This window comes from Grus americana, chromosome 3 (genome assembly GCF_028858705.1).
Source record: "Grus americana isolate bGruAme1 chromosome 3, bGruAme1.mat, whole genome shotgun sequence".
Classification (NCBI taxonomy): domain Eukaryota; kingdom Metazoa; phylum Chordata; class Aves; order Gruiformes; family Gruidae; genus Grus; species Grus americana.
The window spans coordinates 3,800,051-3,818,714 of NC_072854.1; the positions used below are offsets into that span (position 1 = coordinate 3,800,051).

Here is an 18,664-nt window from a genome sequence, read left to right on the forward strand (position 1 = left end):
GTCCCAGGGACCACCCTCTGGCCCCAGTGGGCCAGTCCACCCACATGCATAATGTTAAACTTCCTCAGCCTCCAAATAGGTGTCTGTATGCAAACTGGGACTGAGGATCACTCGGAAGGGTGCATTGATCCAGGTTTCAGGTGTGCCAGGGACCACACTAACAATTTAACGAGGCAGACAATTGAGTGCCAGTGCCCAGACCCACAGCCCGGTGCTGTTTGTTTCATTAGCCCAGATGCAGCCTTCTTGTCTGGCTCCCTGCAAAGAGGATTGTAAAGAAAGACTTGAGCCAAAAGGGTTTATTATACCTATAATACAAGCAGCAGAAGAAATTGTTTCCATGACTTATTATCTTCTATGGAATTCAGCTATAAATTATCATCCCTGCTTGCAATCTCCTCTTGAAGGAACAACCATCATTGAATCCAGCGAATATTTAACAGTGCACAGAAATGTGGTCGAGACATAAATGCTCCTTGTATCCAAAGCATACATTTAAATGGCTGTGGGCACACTCTGCTCAGCCTCCAGCCCATGTATCTGCTTTATTTGCAGCCTGCCTGGGCACTGCTCAGGGCTTACTCACTTGTCAGGTGAACCGTGGGTCCCTGCGTGCCTCAAAAGCCATACTCTGGCTGAGTTTGCACCTCTCTCGTGTAGGGGATACTGCACATACCATCTACTCTCTGCTCTGGCTGAATTGCTAGGCTGTGAAACAAGACCAAAGTGACCAAAATCTGATGTTAGTCTACTGAAAATAGTCTATTACTGCCACTTTCCAGCAGATAAAAAGCTATTTGCTGATAAAACCAGCCCTCGGTTTCAGAGTGTAATGGTAAAAAGAATGAACTAAGTGGAAAGAATTTGGGTATTTTTAGAGCTTTTCCCTTTCAAACAACGATTTTGCCTTTTCTGTCTCCCAGGTGGTATTTTAAAACTCTGAGCAGAAAAGATGCTGAACGGCTGCTGTTGTCTTCTGGCAACAAAGTCGGCTCTTTCCTTGTCCGAGAGAGTGAAACCAGCAAAGGTGAGATCCGCAGAGCAAGGGTAACTCCTCCTTATTGCCATGGGTTGGAAAACCTTTCAGACCTCAGCTGCAAAGTTCAGCCGTGTCAGTGTTTCTTGGATCTGGCTGGGCAAAATCGCACTTGCTGGGCTCAGCAGGGCTGTGGAAGTGAGCTGGGGATTTGGAGGGCAAAGATTTGCTCATGATGTTACTTGTGTGTATAGTTCAGGCTGTGGTAAGGGTGGCTTTTGTCACCATAGTTTGTGGCAGAGATGCAGGAGCACAGATAAGCAGAAAAAAAATTCCAAAACAATGTGTAGGGGGTTTATTTTCCATTTCTCCCTGAGGAAATGTTACTTTTTTGGCAAAAGGAGATTCTTTTATGCACTCTTGAAGAAGCATTTCTCCTGCTTGCAGCAGAAACTTGCAGGATTTTGGAAAAAATGTTTTGGTGAAATATTTTCCCGGAGGAAACATGTTTTTCCTGATAGTCTGTAGCAAGGGGAATTGATGCAAACCACAACTTTTGGAAGGGGACTGACAAGAGGAGGAAAGGTGGACTTCACCCACTTTCCTGCCCTATGAACGTGGCTGGCTTTTGAAGACATGACCCAATGAGGGTGGAAAGGGCAGAGCATTGTGGTCACTTCTCTCAGGCAGTGGTTATAGTTATTAACTATAATACTTAACTGTGTAATTGCAGCTTCTTTCTTCTGTGCTGTTAATTTGTAGACAGTCTGGAAGCTAGTTTAGGTTGTCGCATGGGTTTATCACATTGTTTCTTTCCTGCTTTTCTCTCTTTGCATCCTCTGGGCCAGCAGGTGTCTTTAAAGCATGGAGGAAATGATGCTTGTTGTAGTCCCATGGTTTTGCGCTGAACCAGCTCCTTACAGTAGTTCAGGAAAGTACTTCAGTCTTGCTGCGCTTTGGTTTCTTTCCTGTGAGATGGACATAGGAGTCTTTCCTTGCCACATGAGAAAAGGTGGTTTGTGCCTTCCTAATAGATCAGTAGAGACTTAGAGCATCTATCTGAAGGAATATGGGACCTTCTTTTCCTTGACTCGTTTCCCAAATGCTGCTACAAGGCCCTGGCCAAACAGTAACAGTGGGAACAGATAAACTGGATCTTCCATTTTACAACAAGTTCTTGCCTGCGGTAGCATCTCCTTCTTTCTTTCTTGTCTCTGTTTTCCCCCATTCCATGGGAGGTCTTCAAGGCAGAGTTTGTCCCTTCCTCCATGGCTACATCATTACCAGTAAATTAAATAGTGCCAGAGCCTGGATGCAACAGCTGGGTCATCTACACAGTCTTTGTGCAGGTTTTGTCCTGGTGTCAACCGGGCACCATTCCCAATAGTCAATTTGAGTGCAGTCACCCTGTTTCAGAGGCTGAGATAGTTACATGGTGTGGATGTGACCCCAGGGCTGGAGAACAAGCTCTGTCACGGTGCAGTTTACTCACAGATGTAGTCTGAGCCCTGGCTGTGTTGCAGATTTGGCCGTTTCAGCCACTTCCAACAACAGGATCTCACAACGCAAATAGAGTCAAGCTGGAGTGCTGGTCTTCAACTGGTGTGATATCTAGTGTGCTAAGTGGGGCAACACGATGTTCATCTTCCTGTAGCTCTCTCCATCAGCCATCAGGTAGGGGTGCTGTGTCAGCATTATAGCAGCCTGCTTTGACTTCCCTCCCTGCCCTGTGCCTGGGCTCACCTCTATATGTCCCTGCTGAGCTGATGCCAAGTAGGAGGGCTGCTTTCCATGCAGATTTGCAGTTTTCAGAATTTTTAGGGAACATTCAGGTCAGGAAACATCAAAGAAACTTGTTTCTAAGCATTTCCCTTTACAAGTACCTTGTTCTGCTTGTATATTGGTTTCCCCACTGCCTTTGTGGTGCCTTTGAAATGATGAGGCCTGGACTAGTCACAACATGCTGCTCTCCCATTTATCCCCTTCCCACTCTCCCCTTTGTTTGCTGGGATATTTGGGTAGCTGTGCATTGCACCCAGGAAGGGTAGGAAGCAACACACATGTCGTGCACAAGCCCAGCAGACACTTGTGCATTGTATCTGAAGATCTGGGAAGGAGTGAGGCCCTCTGTCCACACATGATCCTAGTCTTTGGGTCATCTCTAGGTGCCTCACATGGATGGGATCAGACCTTTCCCCACACTTGCTCAGGATGATTGCCTCCTATTTCTGCTAACCACAAGCTGCAAACATAGGATGAAATAACTCCTTGCAATTCTCTGGAGTGTGGGTGGGTCTAGGTCGCACAAGGCTTGGACAGAGGTGGTGTAGTCCTGACATACAAGGAGGAATAACCAGGCTAGACCTGATCTTTAATGCCCTGTCTCTGCTGTCTAGAAGTAGACCTAGCTGGAGGTGCGTGATATTCTGCATTAGCAGATGTGGCACGTTCCACTCCATGAACTCCACTCCAAAATCCCATGTTAGTCCCAAATGGTCAGGTGTCAGCTTCTGCTCTGAAATGTGAGTCTTACCTTTGCCTTTTCTGATATTTAGTATTCTGCCTTAAAATATGCTCTTATTCCTTCAAACACCTCATCTTCTGAATTATCGCATGTGATCAGCTTCTACCTGAACACCTTGTGCTTTAGACTGCCTGAATGGCCATGGTGACACCATCTGATCAGTCTTAAACACAGCTTCTTCCTCTCTAAAGATAAGAGGAAAAGACAAAGCCCTGCATCTTCAAATGTGCCATGAAACTGAGATCACTAATGTAGAGCACCCTGTGACTCTCCATGAGGTGTCCAGAGCATGCCATGGAATTAACCCTGCCCGTCAAACCCCACAGGTTCTTCCTATTTTCCTCCTCCACAATGTATATTTTCATTCACTTTGCACATCATTAGCAACATTAGATCTTCAGGGATGAGTACTGAGTCAAGCTAAGGGCTGTAGCCCCCTTAGCTGCATGCACTGGAGGGTGGTTGTCTCATACTGGGTTGTCTCAGCCACAGCGGGACACATTCTGCACCCTGCCTAGCAGCAGCACCTATTCACAGACCATCCTAAGCAGCATCTTGTTTTGCTCATGGTTAAAGATACTGAAGATCTGCAAACCTGGGGTCTTCACTTTCAGCCAACATTTTGCAGAGGCCATGAAAGACACATTCAACATCCCAGGAAGATGGGTCCTTGTCAGGACAATGTGGGAAGCAGACCAGCAGTGAAACCATCGGCAGAGAGCTCATCTTGCCAAAGCTGCTGGAAATAAACAAATCTTCCCCTGAAGTAATAATCATTCTGAAACCTGCAGGAACACAGTCGCACAGCTGTGCCGAGTCACGAACTCCTGGCTCACAGCAAGACTGCTGCATCTCTGCTCCCGGCAGGAGGGACCTTGCAGAGCTCAGCCACCGCATCCAGCTGAGCCCCTGGGTTTCCCATCGGGAAGGAGTTAAGAGCCTGATGGGACCTAAAGGAACAGGAGATGCTGCATGTGGTGGGACACCCAGAGCTGCCCAGGGCAAGATTTGGTTGTGTTCACACTGCTCTGAGCTGATGTCGAGTGCAAGTGTGGACCTCTGTGTGTCAGCCCAGGTCTGTGCCAAGATGTGATGCAGGACTGTAGGACAGGTGAATGTCCCTTGTGCGTGAGGAACAAGAATTCCTTTCAGTCATCCTGGCTATCATCGGAGGAGATTAGGAGTCCTGCCATCTGTCTGGCTCCTTCCCCTTTTTTTTTTTTGAACATTTTTCATTTGCTGCCGTCACTGGGAGAAGTGAAGCTTTTCAGCTCTGGTGCTTTGCTTTTACGCTGCAGCTCCCAAGGGAACAGTAACGGGCCATGGTGAATGACAAGGACAGCTCTACCACACTCGCTCCAGCAAACTAAACTCTGACTTGGGGTGAAATACAGTCATTAGCTCTAATGACAGGATAAGTATTAATGCTGGCAGCAGGTAGCTGATAGATTGGCCTGGAGGTTGCCCGGAGCCCCTGTCACCGCTGCATGTCACTGGTTTGAAAGTTGCAAGAGGGTTTTAAAGGGTCAGTGGGGTCTGGAAAGGAGGTCCTGCAGGAGAGCAGGCATTTTAGATGCAACCACACTAACAAACAGATCAGGTCTCCTCTTCTCTGCTGACTCTTAGCCCCCAAGCACCCACTTGCACACACGTTAGTCGTTAAGTCCCGCGCTCCCTTCTGCAATGCTGTCTGCTGTCAGTGCAGCTGGGTTCACACCGTGTTTGGCTCCTTCTTCTAGCAGGCCTTGTCTTGTAAACATCCCACACATACCGTAAGCCTCTTGAACTTGTGCCAGATAAGCTCAACTCGCTTTGGAATTAAAATAACATCATCATCAACAATAATAGATGATGATGATGATGATGACGACAATAATAGTTTATAAACTTATAAATCGTAAAATTTAATTTTTATTGTTGTTGATATGATTATTGTTGTGGTTATTATTATTAGCAACTTAGGGCCACAAAGGTACCACAGAAGAGCCAGAGGAGGTCTGGGGCCAAATGCTAGGGAGTGTGAGTGTGACTACTCCACTCTAGAAGGACTTGTGCTGAGCACTGCGAACAGAAGTCATGCCAACACCTCTCTACACGCACTAGGGACCAAAGATCACTCCCTGGGAAAGACACCCTTAGCCATGTAGTGACCTTTGGTCACTGACATAGACTGCAAAAATGAGCCATTCTTTTGCCCTTCCTTGGAGTTTTTTGTTGTGCTGTTGAAGATGTTGCTTCTCAGAGGTTCAGCTGCAGGAGTGATAGAGCCAAAGGGTCTTCTCAGGTCTGTCTTCTGCCTGACACTCATGGTGAAGGAGAGCTTCAGAAGCGCAACCTCTGTTGAGAAAGAGCCCACTATGCTGAGGCTGTGTGCTTCCAATCTAGAGGTTCCTTGGCTCTGCATTTAAACTGGCAGGTCTTCCATGAACATTATGACACCATTATCTCATAGTCTGATCTCTGAAGAAAGGGAGTCCCCCAAAAATGACTGCTAGCACTTGGGAAAATTTTAGACTCCCAAATTTTGTTTGTAAAGATTTATAATCACTGCAGCAGAGCAAATATCCACAGAAGTGGTTTTCTTTTGTTACTTTTTAAAAATGTAAATGGTTTCCAGCCACGGTGTAGGGAGGTGCTGGTGCTGCATTGGAGAAACACCAGCCAGTGAGTGTTAAATGTTAGTAAACTTTCCCATCGCATGCGGGATTAGGGTTTCAGAGTCACTGTGGAAGGCTCCACTTCTGCTTATGATCCTAGATGACAGATACGTACTTTTTAACATATATAACTCTGCCTTTTCAAACATTAAAAAAAGCAGCCTATCAACCCGGGTGACGTATTAGACTTTTCACAGCCCAGCAGGCTTGTAACAACTTACTCCGGAAATATGATCCAGACAAAAGGAAAAAAAAAAAACCTGCTAAGCTGTCTTGAAATTTACACTGACATAGGCTGGATGTTGCTGCTCTGTAGCAACATCTAGTGATGTTTTTGTGCGCCAAAAACCCCAACCCTTTGGTTTAGATTATAAACCCATTATAAGGAGACAATAGCAGGTTGGAGTGGTAGATTGTTGAGTAGGTCCCTTGAGGTCAAAAGGCCCCTGAAATTAGGTCTGAATCTAGATGTGGTTTAGCCATAGTCACAACTTTATGGCTGAACAAGACAATTCTCCTGAACCCCCCTTCTGTACCTCCCAGCTGAACCGGTGACCTTGGCACATGGGTTATAGGGGATAACAGGGACATGGGGACCTTGGATAGTGCTGAGAAGGAACACGTATCTCTTGACCTCATCTCTCCCACTAACTGAAATTCTGGTTGTGCTGGTGGGGTGGTTTAACTTCTTGTCAGTCCTGTGTTTGTACACACTGGTGAGACTGCAGATGAGATGTTTCATCCAGATGAGATGGTGGGGTTGAGAGAGCTCAAATGGGAGACATGGAGCTGTGGGAAGACCATCATGACCTAAAAAGTGTCTGATTGCTCTAACTAGAGATGTGCTATTGATTGCCATGTTGCTTCCTTGGGGCTGTTGGCCATGGCATAGGCAGGCCTTAACCAAGTCTCCACAGGCCTAGTTAAGCTCTGATGAACCTTTATCCTCTCCACTTGCCTTGGAGAGAGGGAAGTTTGTAGCTTTGCAGTCTGGTGTGACTTGCCCTGAGAAGGCATCAGCAAGGGCTGGGAGAGGTGTCTGCAGCTGTAGGCAGCCGAGGAAAGAGGACGTAGCTGGTCCCTGAGTTGGGTGCTGCTTATCCTCACAGTTCCTTCTTCTGCTCATTCTCCAGGTGCCTATTCCTTGTCCGTGAGAGACAGCAACTCTGCTCATGGGGACATCATCAAACACTACAGGATCCGTTCTTTAGATGGCGGGGGATATTACATCTCCCCCAGGATGACTTTCTCCAGCCTGCCAGAGCTAATCCATCATTATAGCCGTAAGTTGCTTGCCTTCTTAAATGGGTTTGTCTCCTAGCAGAAGGTGAGCATGTGGGCAGAGGGAGGATGGGCTTACTAGCCATCACCATCAAACCATCCAATCTCATGGGCTAGGTGTACTTCTCCAAGCAGAACTTGGGCACCCATGTCCTATCTTTCATCCTAGAGCATTGTGAGAGTGACCTCTGCCCACAGCCCTATAACCAGGGAGTTTCTCCCACCAGGAAAGAGATGAATGCTGAAGGGATATGCAGGAGGGATGCTTGGAAAGCAGGGTTTGGACTTGCTGGGCAGGAGAATTTTCTCCTCTATGGCTCTTTTTGTGCTTTTTCCTTTAATTGAGTCAATTCTGGGTGCCTTGATCCCTGTGGCTGAAACATTTGTGTGGTTGTGGAGGTTTCCCATGGGTTGACTTTTTCCTGGCTTGCGTAAATGTTGGAGGAGGGTAGCTCTGGGGCTGAAAGTTCAGCCTATCCCATTGAGCTGTCCTGTGCTTTGTCCTCACACAGAGAAGGGGGATGGCCTGTGCCAGCGGCTCACAGCTCCCTGCATATCCCTGGCTCCCCAGAGACCCTGGGCACAGGATGAATGGGAGATTCCACGGGAGTCTCTGAAGCTTGTGAAGAAACTTGGCAGTGGGCAGTTTGGGGAAGTGTGGATGGGTAAGTATAATTCCTCCCATTCCAGGAAAGAAATATTTAAACAGAGGAGGCAGAAAGCACTCTTTCCCTGAGATAAGACTAGTCTGGGAGTGGGGATCGTAAAGTATGAACACACATTTATGGGTACACAAACAGCAGTAGATGCCATACTCCTGGGAAGGACCAGACCAGTTGTGTTTACACAGATCGGTGGTTGAGCATGGGTTTCACAGGCTAGACGCATGTGAGAGGTGTTGAAGTAACTATATACTCATCTCCTGAGACATGCTCTCGTTTTTCCTGGGAATCCTGGGCATGGTTGTAGGATCCTAAGTTACACACAGCAGTGTACCTGGGTGACATTATCCCACTTTTTTCTGTTCCACTTTCTAACCCAAATCTGAATCCCTTACGGCTTCCTGCCCACTGCTTATCAGTGGGAGAGGAAGTTGGGTTAGCTCAGCTTCCTTTGCTGTCCTCTTTGTGGTTGCCTGTTGCCTTGGCAATTGAGATTGTGGACAGGACCAGACTGAGTTGACATCCTGACTGCAGTGTCCTGGCTTTCTCAATGGCATTTGGACTATTTGAGAACCCAGCTGATGGGAGGCCCAGGGGTTTTCACCCAGAAGGAATCTTGCAGGGCTGGGAGGACTGCATGAGGATGGGCTCATTGCATGGACGTCCACCACCTGGAGCAGAGATGATGCCTCCTGAAGCCACATGGACTGACAGTTGTGCTGTGTCTTTCCCTTCTCTTCTCATACCTGCTGGATGCTCGGAGCCTACTGGCACTGAGATTCTCCATTTGTTTCTTGCTGGGAGATTGTAAGCTGTTGCTGTTGTTTTCTGCTCCCTGATCCACATGCTCTTCTACTCCTTATTGCACAGCCTGATAGAGCCCATAGAATCACCAAAATTCCTCAATGCATCATTATCTCTCTGCAGGCTATTACAAGAACAACATCAAGGTGGCTGTGAAGACCATGAAGGAGGGCAGCATGGATCCTGATGCCTTCTTGGCAGAGGCAAACTTGATGAAGAGGCTCCAGCATAACAAACTGGTCCGGCTATATGCAGTAGTCACGAAGCAGCCCATCTACATTGTGACAGAGTATATGGCCAACGGTAAAGAGACTCACTGAGTTTTTGTTGGGTTTCTGCAAAATCAGGTCAGCGAGCCGGCTGGTACTCCCATGCGTAATGGGGGTGGGGAGGAGGGAATTGTACCGAATCTGCTAGCAGAAGGACTAAGTGACCCACAGGTTTGTTCCTGGTACTGGAAGGGACTTTCTGGATGATGAAATTCTGCCTTTTTTGGTCTCATATTTCATAAACTACTTCACAAGATAGTGATGCTCCATTTGAAGAGCATTTAAAGTCCTCATCTCCACTGTTCCTACTGGAAGTTTGTTTCAGTCTTTTACTCCCCTCATGGTGAAATCGTGCTTTCTTTTACCCCTCTTGTCTGTAAGGCTTTGAGTGAAGGATGGCCAGCAGTTTACAAAAGGTCTGTGCAAAATACATGGGAAAAATGGGCTACACTTGGGAACTTTCCTAATGGAAGATGCTGCAGCAAATGCACTGTGGTTCCTCGGATATTCTCTAGGATGCAGGCAGATTCGTTGTATATATTCAGAGAAGCACCAGGAGAAAACAAATGCTTATTTAAGCAAAGGCTTATTCAGAAAAGTCACAGCAATCTTTCCTCTTTCGCAGGGTGTTTGCTGGATTACTTGAAGACAGAAGAAGGAAGCCAACTGAATCTCCCAAAACTCATTGATATGTCTGCTCAGGTTAGTGAACAGCCTCTGGGAAACAGACTCAAGACCATGATTTGTTATTGCCTTAGTGAAATTCTTGCAAGTCTGAAGTCTGTCGGAGCGTTGATTTCCTGGAGAAAAACAGCACCTCCTGGCGTGCTCTCTGAGGGTTTCTCTCTCAGCCCTCTTGTGCTGATGTACATGTCAGCTCAGCAATGCTCTGCTGTCCTCAGGACAGCCTCTGGGGAACTTACTGCAGTGCTAGAGAAATGGGGTTTGTTTGCTTGGGTTCGGGTTTGTTTTGTTTTTTTCTGGCTTGCTCAGCAGCAAATAAGTTTGTTTCTCTTTTTACCAAAAGGAAGAAAAACCTCAGCAAAAAGACTTTCAATGTAGAGACACGCTGGCTTTCAGTAGTTCTTCCCTTCTGATGATTAGGCATAAAGGATGTTCCGACCCTCAAATCTGGGAATATTGCTCCTTATGAGAACTAAAGTTTACGTTTGTTGGATTGTTTCCTTCTAAGTGTCCCCAGGCTGTAAATGTTAATAGTTGCAGCTGGACTGTGACATTTTAGTCCAGAAATGCATCTAGAGTAAAATAGGTCAAAGTTAGGGAAACCACAACCAGAGTGAAAACAAGGTGTACATGAAGGATAAGATGGATAAAATCACTCCATTTTGGTCCTAGCCAGCTGTGACAGAGTATGGCTCACCCAGAGAAGAGTTAGACTAATTTTGGAAATATTGGGGGAAAAAACCCCAAACATGAAGCATCGGTGTCACGGCTGAATACTGTTGTTTTGATGTGCAGGTCTGGGATTTACCCATAAGATCACTCAGCATCTCTGGGCCAAAGTGAGCCTGAGCAAACAATGTGTAAAGGCTGGCCACTTGGTTCCAGTCATCATACAGAACTATTTTATAATGTATTAAAACCTGGAGAATCTTAATATTTGAGCAAATGTTATATGATAGCGAAAGATTTTCCTTCTTACTTTAACTAGAATGAAAATATTTAAATACTTTAAAGCAGTGTCCCTTTCTGTCATTTTTATTTTCCTCTGCACCCCTATGAAGGGTGGAACACATTTCAGTGCCTTCCGTCTTCACTACTGACAAATCTTCCGTATCTGGCGCTTTATCTTTGTTGTCTGTGAGAGGCTATGGGGCCACCTACAGCCTCCCTGTTTAGTATCTTTCCCTGAATTTCTTCCTTCCTTTCCTCCTTCTCACTTTATCTCCCCTCTTCCCTCCCTCCCTTTTTCATTCTTTCAATCCTTCTCTTGAAAGTTATACCCTGTGGTTTGTTTTAAATTCCTGATGACAAGCAGAATGGTCCAAATCAATCTGTATTAAAGAACCCTTGGGTTTGGTGGGAGCATTACCCCAGAAATTGGCTTGATGCATTTCTACGCAAGAGGAAAGTGCCATAGCCAGAGCAGTCTGCACTCAGCTATAGTCACAGGGGTGACCCAGAGCAAAGCTGTTGGCCAACAGTATACCCAGCTTTGAGGCAGGGACAGCAGAAGCTACGAGTACTCGTGCATTTTTTTATCACAACATTATAACTTGCATTGAGCACGTGGAATAACAAAGCATTTCCAGGCAGGTGTGTGGAAGAACCTGGGGAGAGGTCAGTGATCTTGTCTGTCCCAAGCAGGAGGGTGGTATAGGTCTGACAACACACTGGCTGCAGGAACCCCTGGGAGAAACCTGTCCCAGGGCAACTTCGTTCACCCAAACCTCCTCTCTGAGTTCAGGGTTGAAGTCTTGAATGTGATTGCATGGCATGGCCAGAGCTGGCCAGAAACCCATCCACCACAATGGTCAAATAGTCCCCACAGTGGGCACCTTCACTGGGGTTGAACAAGTGCACATAGATGTCCCCTCTCCATGAGCACCTGGAAGCACTCACCTACCCGCACACCTTTCTCGCATCCCTCCACGCACTTTGCAGCATCCTGCACTGTCCATCACTTCTAGGACCAGGAGAGAAAACACAGACCAAACTCACACACCCCAGCAATGTAATAACCCACACAAGCCACCCGCAGCACGTGGGGTAAGAAGGATTTTGCCCATTCTTCAAGGCATGGGTGTCAATCAGAAGGACAGCTTTCATCGATCCCCCTCCCACCCCAGGACCACGTCCTCAGGGCAGGGACTCAAAGACTCACTGGGTAGCTCCGTGAGGAGGAGGAAAAGGGTAGTCTCTTGAGCTATTTTGCAATCTGTTCATCTGCGGTGTTGGGATGACATCATGGCCTGACAGGCCCCCAATCCTCTCATGTGCAATTTTGGATCCAATAGCATCCGTCGGAGTTAAAATTAGAAATCTCTGGCCGATGCACTTGATCCTGTGGTCAGTCTCAAGGGTACATGCTCAAAAGCACGCTGGGCTGGAACGGGCCCATCGCTGGGTACTATCTCATTAACATCAGGACAGGAAATTACATCAGTTCTTCCACTTTCCACTGCAGCAAACAGCACTTGCACTGAAGGGGTGTTGACACAGGTTAGAAATACAGCATTGGAAAGTATGTGTTAGTATCCTGTTTAAAACCACATGTAAGTCAAGATGCTGATGTGAATCTGTATGGAGTGGAAAATTGCTCTGCCCTCACCCACAGGCGCATAAAAGCTTTAATGGGTACTAACCATTATTAGCAGGGGTTGCGTGCATCCACTCATCCTCCTGATAAATACCTAACCCAAATCTGAGACTTGACCGATAGAGCAACTTGGCAATCTCTTTTTTCTATATCTCCCAGCACCCAGCAATAAAAGATTGCTGCCGTCATTTATAGGGCTTCGTCACACACCAGGCACTTCCCCAGGGCTGCTCCCTGCTCCAAGGAGCTAAACTGTGAAAGATGGTCTTGGGAGCAAGCAAGAACCTCCCAAAGTAAAGTTTGGAGATGGTTGAAGAAGGCAGCGCATGCCCAGGACAAGGGATTTGTCCAGGGACATGCTCTATATCCCAGTCATATTTTTATGGATATCTGGGTCTTCTGCTCTAATGCATCCTGTAGGTAATAGAGGGGAACTGTATTCTGTCCTGGGTCCTAGTCTGGATCCAGCACAGGGAAAGAAAACACCAATCTCAGTTTTATTGTGGAGGGATGTCCAGAGGTCTCCTCCCCATCCCAAAGCAGACCAGTGAGGGAGAACAGAGGAGGTTGCTGAAGAACATCTAGTTGTCCTAGATCTGAACTTTGCTACTGTGACTGAGGGACAGATGAGCTCTTTGAGCGTTTTTTTTTTCTTTTTTTAATTCATATATTTAATCTGGAGTGTTTGTGATTAAAATCCCAACTAGAGGGGAGAGTGTTGTGGCAGAAACTGGGAATCCAGTGATGTGGCTTCAGGTTTGCATCAACTTTCTGCATCACGCTACAGACACAACTCACAGCTGTAATTTTGGTGCAAAACAGAGAGTGATGCTTCTGTTCTGCTTGACTTGGCTGCTTAAAGCTTTTGGAGGCCGAGTGCACGCTGGTAGAGCTACACATATGGACTCGTACATGGGCAATATCTATTTATATATATATATGTATCTGTCTACCTGTTTATCTGCCTGTTGATCTACCTGTCTATCCATCCATGGAGCATGTATGCATGTCCATGCACATGGAGGCATGTGAGCAACCCTATACGCATGCTGTGCTTTTGTAAAGGTGGGTAAGACACAGGCAGGCTAGCTTGTTGTCACGGGGAGGTGACTGATGACAATGGACTCTTCCTCCTCTCCTAGGTGGCAGAGGGAATGGCGTACATCGAGCGAATGAACTCCATCCACCGCGACTTGAGAGCCGCCAACATCCTCGTCTCAGAGACGCTCTGCTGCAAAATTGCTGATTTTGGCCTGGCCAGGATCATTGAGAACGAATACTTGGCACAAGAAGGTGGGTGTCGTTCCCAGCTTTGCCTCACCAACACATTTCCCTTATCTCTAATCCTTCTGCCACGCAGACGTGCCGAGATAAGGGGTATCCAAGGGCTGGGATGGGTCCAAGCACAGAGCATCATTGCCGATGGCGTGAGACCAGAGCCCACATCGCTGCTGTTGTCAGCACCCAGGCAGCAGGCAGAGCAAGCAAGAGAGCCAAAAATGGGGTCCCAGGAGAAGCAGCAGTGCTTGGGGACAATAAAGAGCAAGTGAGGTTTGCAGAGGGAAATGGGAAAAAAGACTTTTGGCACTGTTTTGGGGAGTCCTGCTGAATCTCAGGTTGTGTTACTGGAGAAATTTGACCTCTGCTAATGAAACCTGCTGCCTGTGCCTACGTGTCCACAGCGAGTCAGTCCGCAGGGAAGGAAACCGCAGTGTAACTCAGTCACCGCACACTGCAGGACTGCAGCGGGCAGCTGGAGCCACGAATCTGGACCTAAAGGCAGTTTCCAGATGTCCCAGGCAAACCAAGCCCTGACTAGGTCAGGTCCCTTCCATAACAGAAGGACAGCTTATAAAATGTGGGAGAGGGTTTGCAGATTGTCAGGTGTTTCTCATGGGAACAGAGTACCTTGAGCATCTAAACCAAAACAAAACTCCTAAACCTCCCCCCCCCAAAAAAAAAAAAGGATATACAACCCCCAATATACCCCATGTTAATGTGAAATCTCCTTATAACTCCACCTGCAAAACCAAGACCCTTGCTTAGGCTGAGACTCTGAAGTGGTATGGGAGAGCATGGCCATGAGAGGTCACAATTGGTTTGGTTGGTGCAGAGGTCCGTCTACAGCCATTTGACAACAGGGTAAAGTCAAATTCCTCTGGTGGCAGCTTTTTCGCTGTACTTTGAAGTCAATTATGAGATCGCGTCATTCAGATTGCAAAGAGTCTTTATAGAGCACCAGGGAAACAAGCAGAAAGGATTGAAATAAAACAATTAAATCTCGCAAAAGTGGCACTTACCAGAAGATTTTCAAATTTTAGAAATCCATCCTTGCTCTAGAGTTGGGATGAAGCTAAAATTCCCCATAAAGAGTACTCCGGGGAAAGAAAATTTAACAGATTTTTTTTTCTCTTATAAGATAGGAAACTTTTCTTTCAATTTGCTGTTCCCAAAATACTTTATGATACAAATTATGCCCATTTCAACATGTAAAACTATTTCAAAGTAGTAAAAGCTCACAAATGTAATCTGAAAGGTCATGAAGGTGTACTGTGAGATCGTTGCAATTTTTTAAGGCAGTTTTGTCCTTAAGAGAAGTTTTGATGAAATTAATAGGAGCTAAATTTCCAGTGGAAAACAGTTCCTATCAGCATTGTTCCAGCTAGCTTTAATCTGAAATAACAACTGCCTCTCTATCTACTTTGAATGATTTTTCACTTCATAGACTGCATTTCCGAGCCTTGTCAGTCTCCTTGTCAGAGTATGATGTGCAAGAACAAAGACACTTATTTCACACACTGCATTTGGACTTTCAGTACGGAAAGGATATATACAAATAAAAATGTGGTTTCCTCTGCAATCTTTAACACATTCAGTTCCTTCTTGTCAAGGTGTTTTGGGGTTGTGGGTGTGGGGGGGTATTTTTGCCTTAGCTAAACTGAAATTGCAATCTTAATGGTCATTGCTGTCCACAGCGTGCAAAATAAGAACCTGGAGGACAAAATAAAATGGAACTTTTTTTTTGTTTAATATACATATTTAGCTTTAAGCTGGAGAATTTATATTTCTGTATTGTTTATGCACTTTTGCTGAAAACAACCCCCTTCTAGTGAGTGATTTTATACAGAACAAAATACTACTGTTGTTGTCCTCTAACAAAGTTACTCGAGGCATTGACTTTGAATAGGAGAGTCTACAGAAACCCACTGATTCCCCATGGCAGGTTGCTACCCCAAGGGTGATGGGTCTCTCACAAGAGCTGCTTGATGCCCAAGGGCTGTACCTCACTCCCAGCACCGCACGCTCAGCATACACAGCGCTGGTCCATGCTGCCGTTCCTGCCTCCATTCCTGAGATCCCATTGCTAAACACACGAGAGGTGCAAAGGTGTTATAAGACTGCAGATTCCTCCAACTTTGTCAGTAAAATAGTTTACCTAAGGGTTGGGGGCTTTTTTAATATGCATATTATCGGTTACCTAAAGCATTAAGTTTTTTCATTATTTGGCCTCCATTTATCAGTATCTATGGATGTTTATAAGCATATACATATGAAAAAGTCTTTTAAGATTAAATAGCCTTGATCGCACTGGAAAAAGAACCAAGAAAGGCAAAGACATGCCAAGTAGAAATGACCTTTTAATAAAACCATGAGATAGGCAGCAATTACCGTCCTCTGGCCTTATCTCCATAACTCCACATCAATAAGTCCCATCGCAGCCCCACGAGGCAGTTTTGGGGGAACGGCTTGCAAGCACCTGTGGGAGCAGAGGGAGATGCTGTACCACCATGTGCTATTTCCCTTTGCTTCCTCCGGACAGGTGCTAAATTCCCCATCAAATGGACGGCGCCGGAGGCCATTAACTTTGGAGTTTTCACCATCAAATCTGACGTATGGTCTTTTGGGATCCTCCTGACAGAAATCATAACCTACGGCAGGATCCCTTACCCAGGTACGCTGTGAATACGGGATGAGTGTGCATCAGCTTCAAAGCATCTAGTGCTGCTTTATGCTTGGAGACACGCACGCAAGTGTGCACATGTGTGCCCAGACACACACTCCTGTCTCTTCATGCTGAGTTTCCTCTTCTAGGCTCCCATGAGCCTCAGTTATACCCATAGTAGGCAAAACCTACAGAGAGGAGTCAGGGAGGGGACAGAGGGGTGGAGAGGGGAGCGTAACCTTGAAGAAGGGATGGTGCCCAGATATGGCCCAGCATCGCAGTCCCTCATACCCCTCCAGCCCTGCATGGATGTGAGCTACTGGGAGCACTGAGCTGCTCCCCCAGGGTGCTGAATAACTCCTGTTGGGCTGCATTTCTCTCTAGGGATGACCAACCCCGAGGTGATTCGCAATCTAGAGCGGGGCTACCGCATGCCCTGCCCAGACATGTGTCCTGGTGAACTCTACAACATCATCCTGAAATGCTGGCGAAACAAGCCTGAGGAGCGCCCGACCTTTGAGTACCTGCAGTCAGTCCTCGAAGACTTTTACACTGCCACGGAGAAGCAGTATGAGCCCGAGCCTCAGCAGTAAGACACGGTCCCACCAGCACCTGGGGACAGATCTGGAGGAAACCACCACCTGGCAATGGCTTGATTCATGCCTTTCCCTTTCTCCCACGTGCTGCCATGATGCATTTGGAGATGGGGAACGAGGAGGGACATGAGGGAGGTGGATGCTGCCAGCTTTGTGCTTATGATGGAGACTGAAGAGGTGGCTGAGAGCTGGCACAGCTGCTTCCTCATTCACCTTGGAGGTCTATACCTACTTTGCAGACATCATCTCTGCCATGAAGGACAGCAGACTCTTTCATGACCCACCTGGAGAAAGAAAAGCCCCTCAGCCCTGCAACTGCAGCCCCAGGAAGAGGGGACCATGGCAGGGATGGTGGTATGGGACAATGCACAATCTCTCCCCCACTTCTGATGCCACTGCCAGCAATACTACAAACCCCTTCACCCTAAGGGCAAGAGTGGGAACGTGTCCCATCTGCACCTCCTTGGGCAATGCCAGGCTCCCAAGCTCTGGAGCAATCTCTCCAGGTGGTGCCACCCCTCTTCCGCAAGTCAATAATAAAGAACTGGATACCACCATTTCACATTTCTTTATTCAGGTGTCAGGGCAACAATGGGAGCCTGTGCTTCCCGTGCCCCTGGAGGGAAGGGGAGAGGCCATGGGGCTCCCCGGGCAGCTCGGGGTGATGCTGGGGTGGTACACGGGAAAGGGAAGGGGGATGCCCAGGGTGCATCCCACCGCCCGCCCGCACAGGCGGCCTTGGAGCCCGGAGGAAGGAGAGATGTTCGTGGTGTGGCCACGAGATGTCCCTCCTTCCCCACAAATCTGGGTGGGGGAGAATTAAAAAAAAATATATTAAAATACCTCAAAAAGAAAAAATACCCTCCCCGCTTTGCTAAGCCCTTCACTGCACAAGCTCCTGATGCAGCATCAGCGCATCATGCCAGCCCCACGGCAGGTCCCGCTCCATGGTCCCACCAGGAGGGTTCAGATGCCCTTTGCCTGCTCTCTGGTGCATCTCTGACCCACAGCTCCAGTGGGAATGTCCACGCTATGCTGCAGAGTGGTCTGCCATCAGCAGTTGCACTGGGTTGTGAAGTGGAGGATGAAGAAATAAGGCACAGATAGCACACTGAAGGAGTGTTAGGACCACAGCAGTGAGCACCAGGCTGGGACTCCCCTTCTGGTTATGATGCTGAGCAGCATCTCTCTGGGGTGTTTGGTCTGCTGTTTTCTACCCCATGAGCCAGATTTTGAGTCCTGCCGTAGCGGGTGTTTTTCATAGTGTAACAAGGACACTCCAAGAAAGAAACAGCAGACGTGACTCCTGTGTGCCAGAAAAAATACCCGACCATCACCAACACGTGACGCAGTGTCACCTGTGCAGGCTACTGCTGCAAGAGAGCCTAGAAGGAAAAAAGAGTGGGAAGATTCATAATAAATCTATAGGGACAACTGGGCTATTGACAGCTACATTCAGTGCAAGGCCTTGATCTTAGGTGACATAATGCCCCTGTCTGTCACCTGTGATGAGACAAAATCCCCCACTGTGATGCCAGCATCACTTCCCAGGTGTTCCTGGTGGGGCAACATTGCTTGCGTCAACATGAACAGCACTTTGCCTGGCTTCAAATACTGTTTGTCCCTCCTTTGTAGACCCTCAACTGGGAGAAAGAGTATGTAGGGACTGGTT

The 18,664-nt window shown here is 47.2% G+C and overlaps 1 protein-coding gene across 2 annotated transcripts in view; it reads left to right on the plus strand.

The window, feature by feature from the left end:
* Positions 1–17,534, plus strand: part of BLK (BLK proto-oncogene, Src family tyrosine kinase) — a 43,874-nt gene extending 26,340 nt beyond the window's left edge. The window contains exons 6-13 of one of the 2 annotated variants that reach the window (XM_054820566.1): positions 924–1,027; positions 7,291–7,440; positions 7,951–8,103; positions 9,028–9,207; positions 9,799–9,875; positions 13,596–13,746; positions 16,274–16,405; positions 16,781–17,534. In XM_054820566.1, the coding sequence (XP_054676541.1) occupies positions 924–1,027; positions 7,291–7,440; positions 7,951–8,103; positions 9,028–9,207; positions 9,799–9,875; positions 13,596–13,746; positions 16,274–16,405; positions 16,781–16,989 (1,156 nt within the window). In that variant the 3' untranslated portion in view covers positions 16,990–17,534. The remainder of the gene's footprint in view (positions 1–923; positions 1,028–7,290; positions 7,441–7,950; positions 8,104–9,027; positions 9,208–9,798; positions 9,876–13,595; positions 13,747–16,273; positions 16,406–16,780) is intronic. The other variant, XM_054820565.1, reaches the window with a different exon arrangement.
* The last annotated feature ends 1,130 nt before the right edge of the window (positions 17,535–18,664 follow it).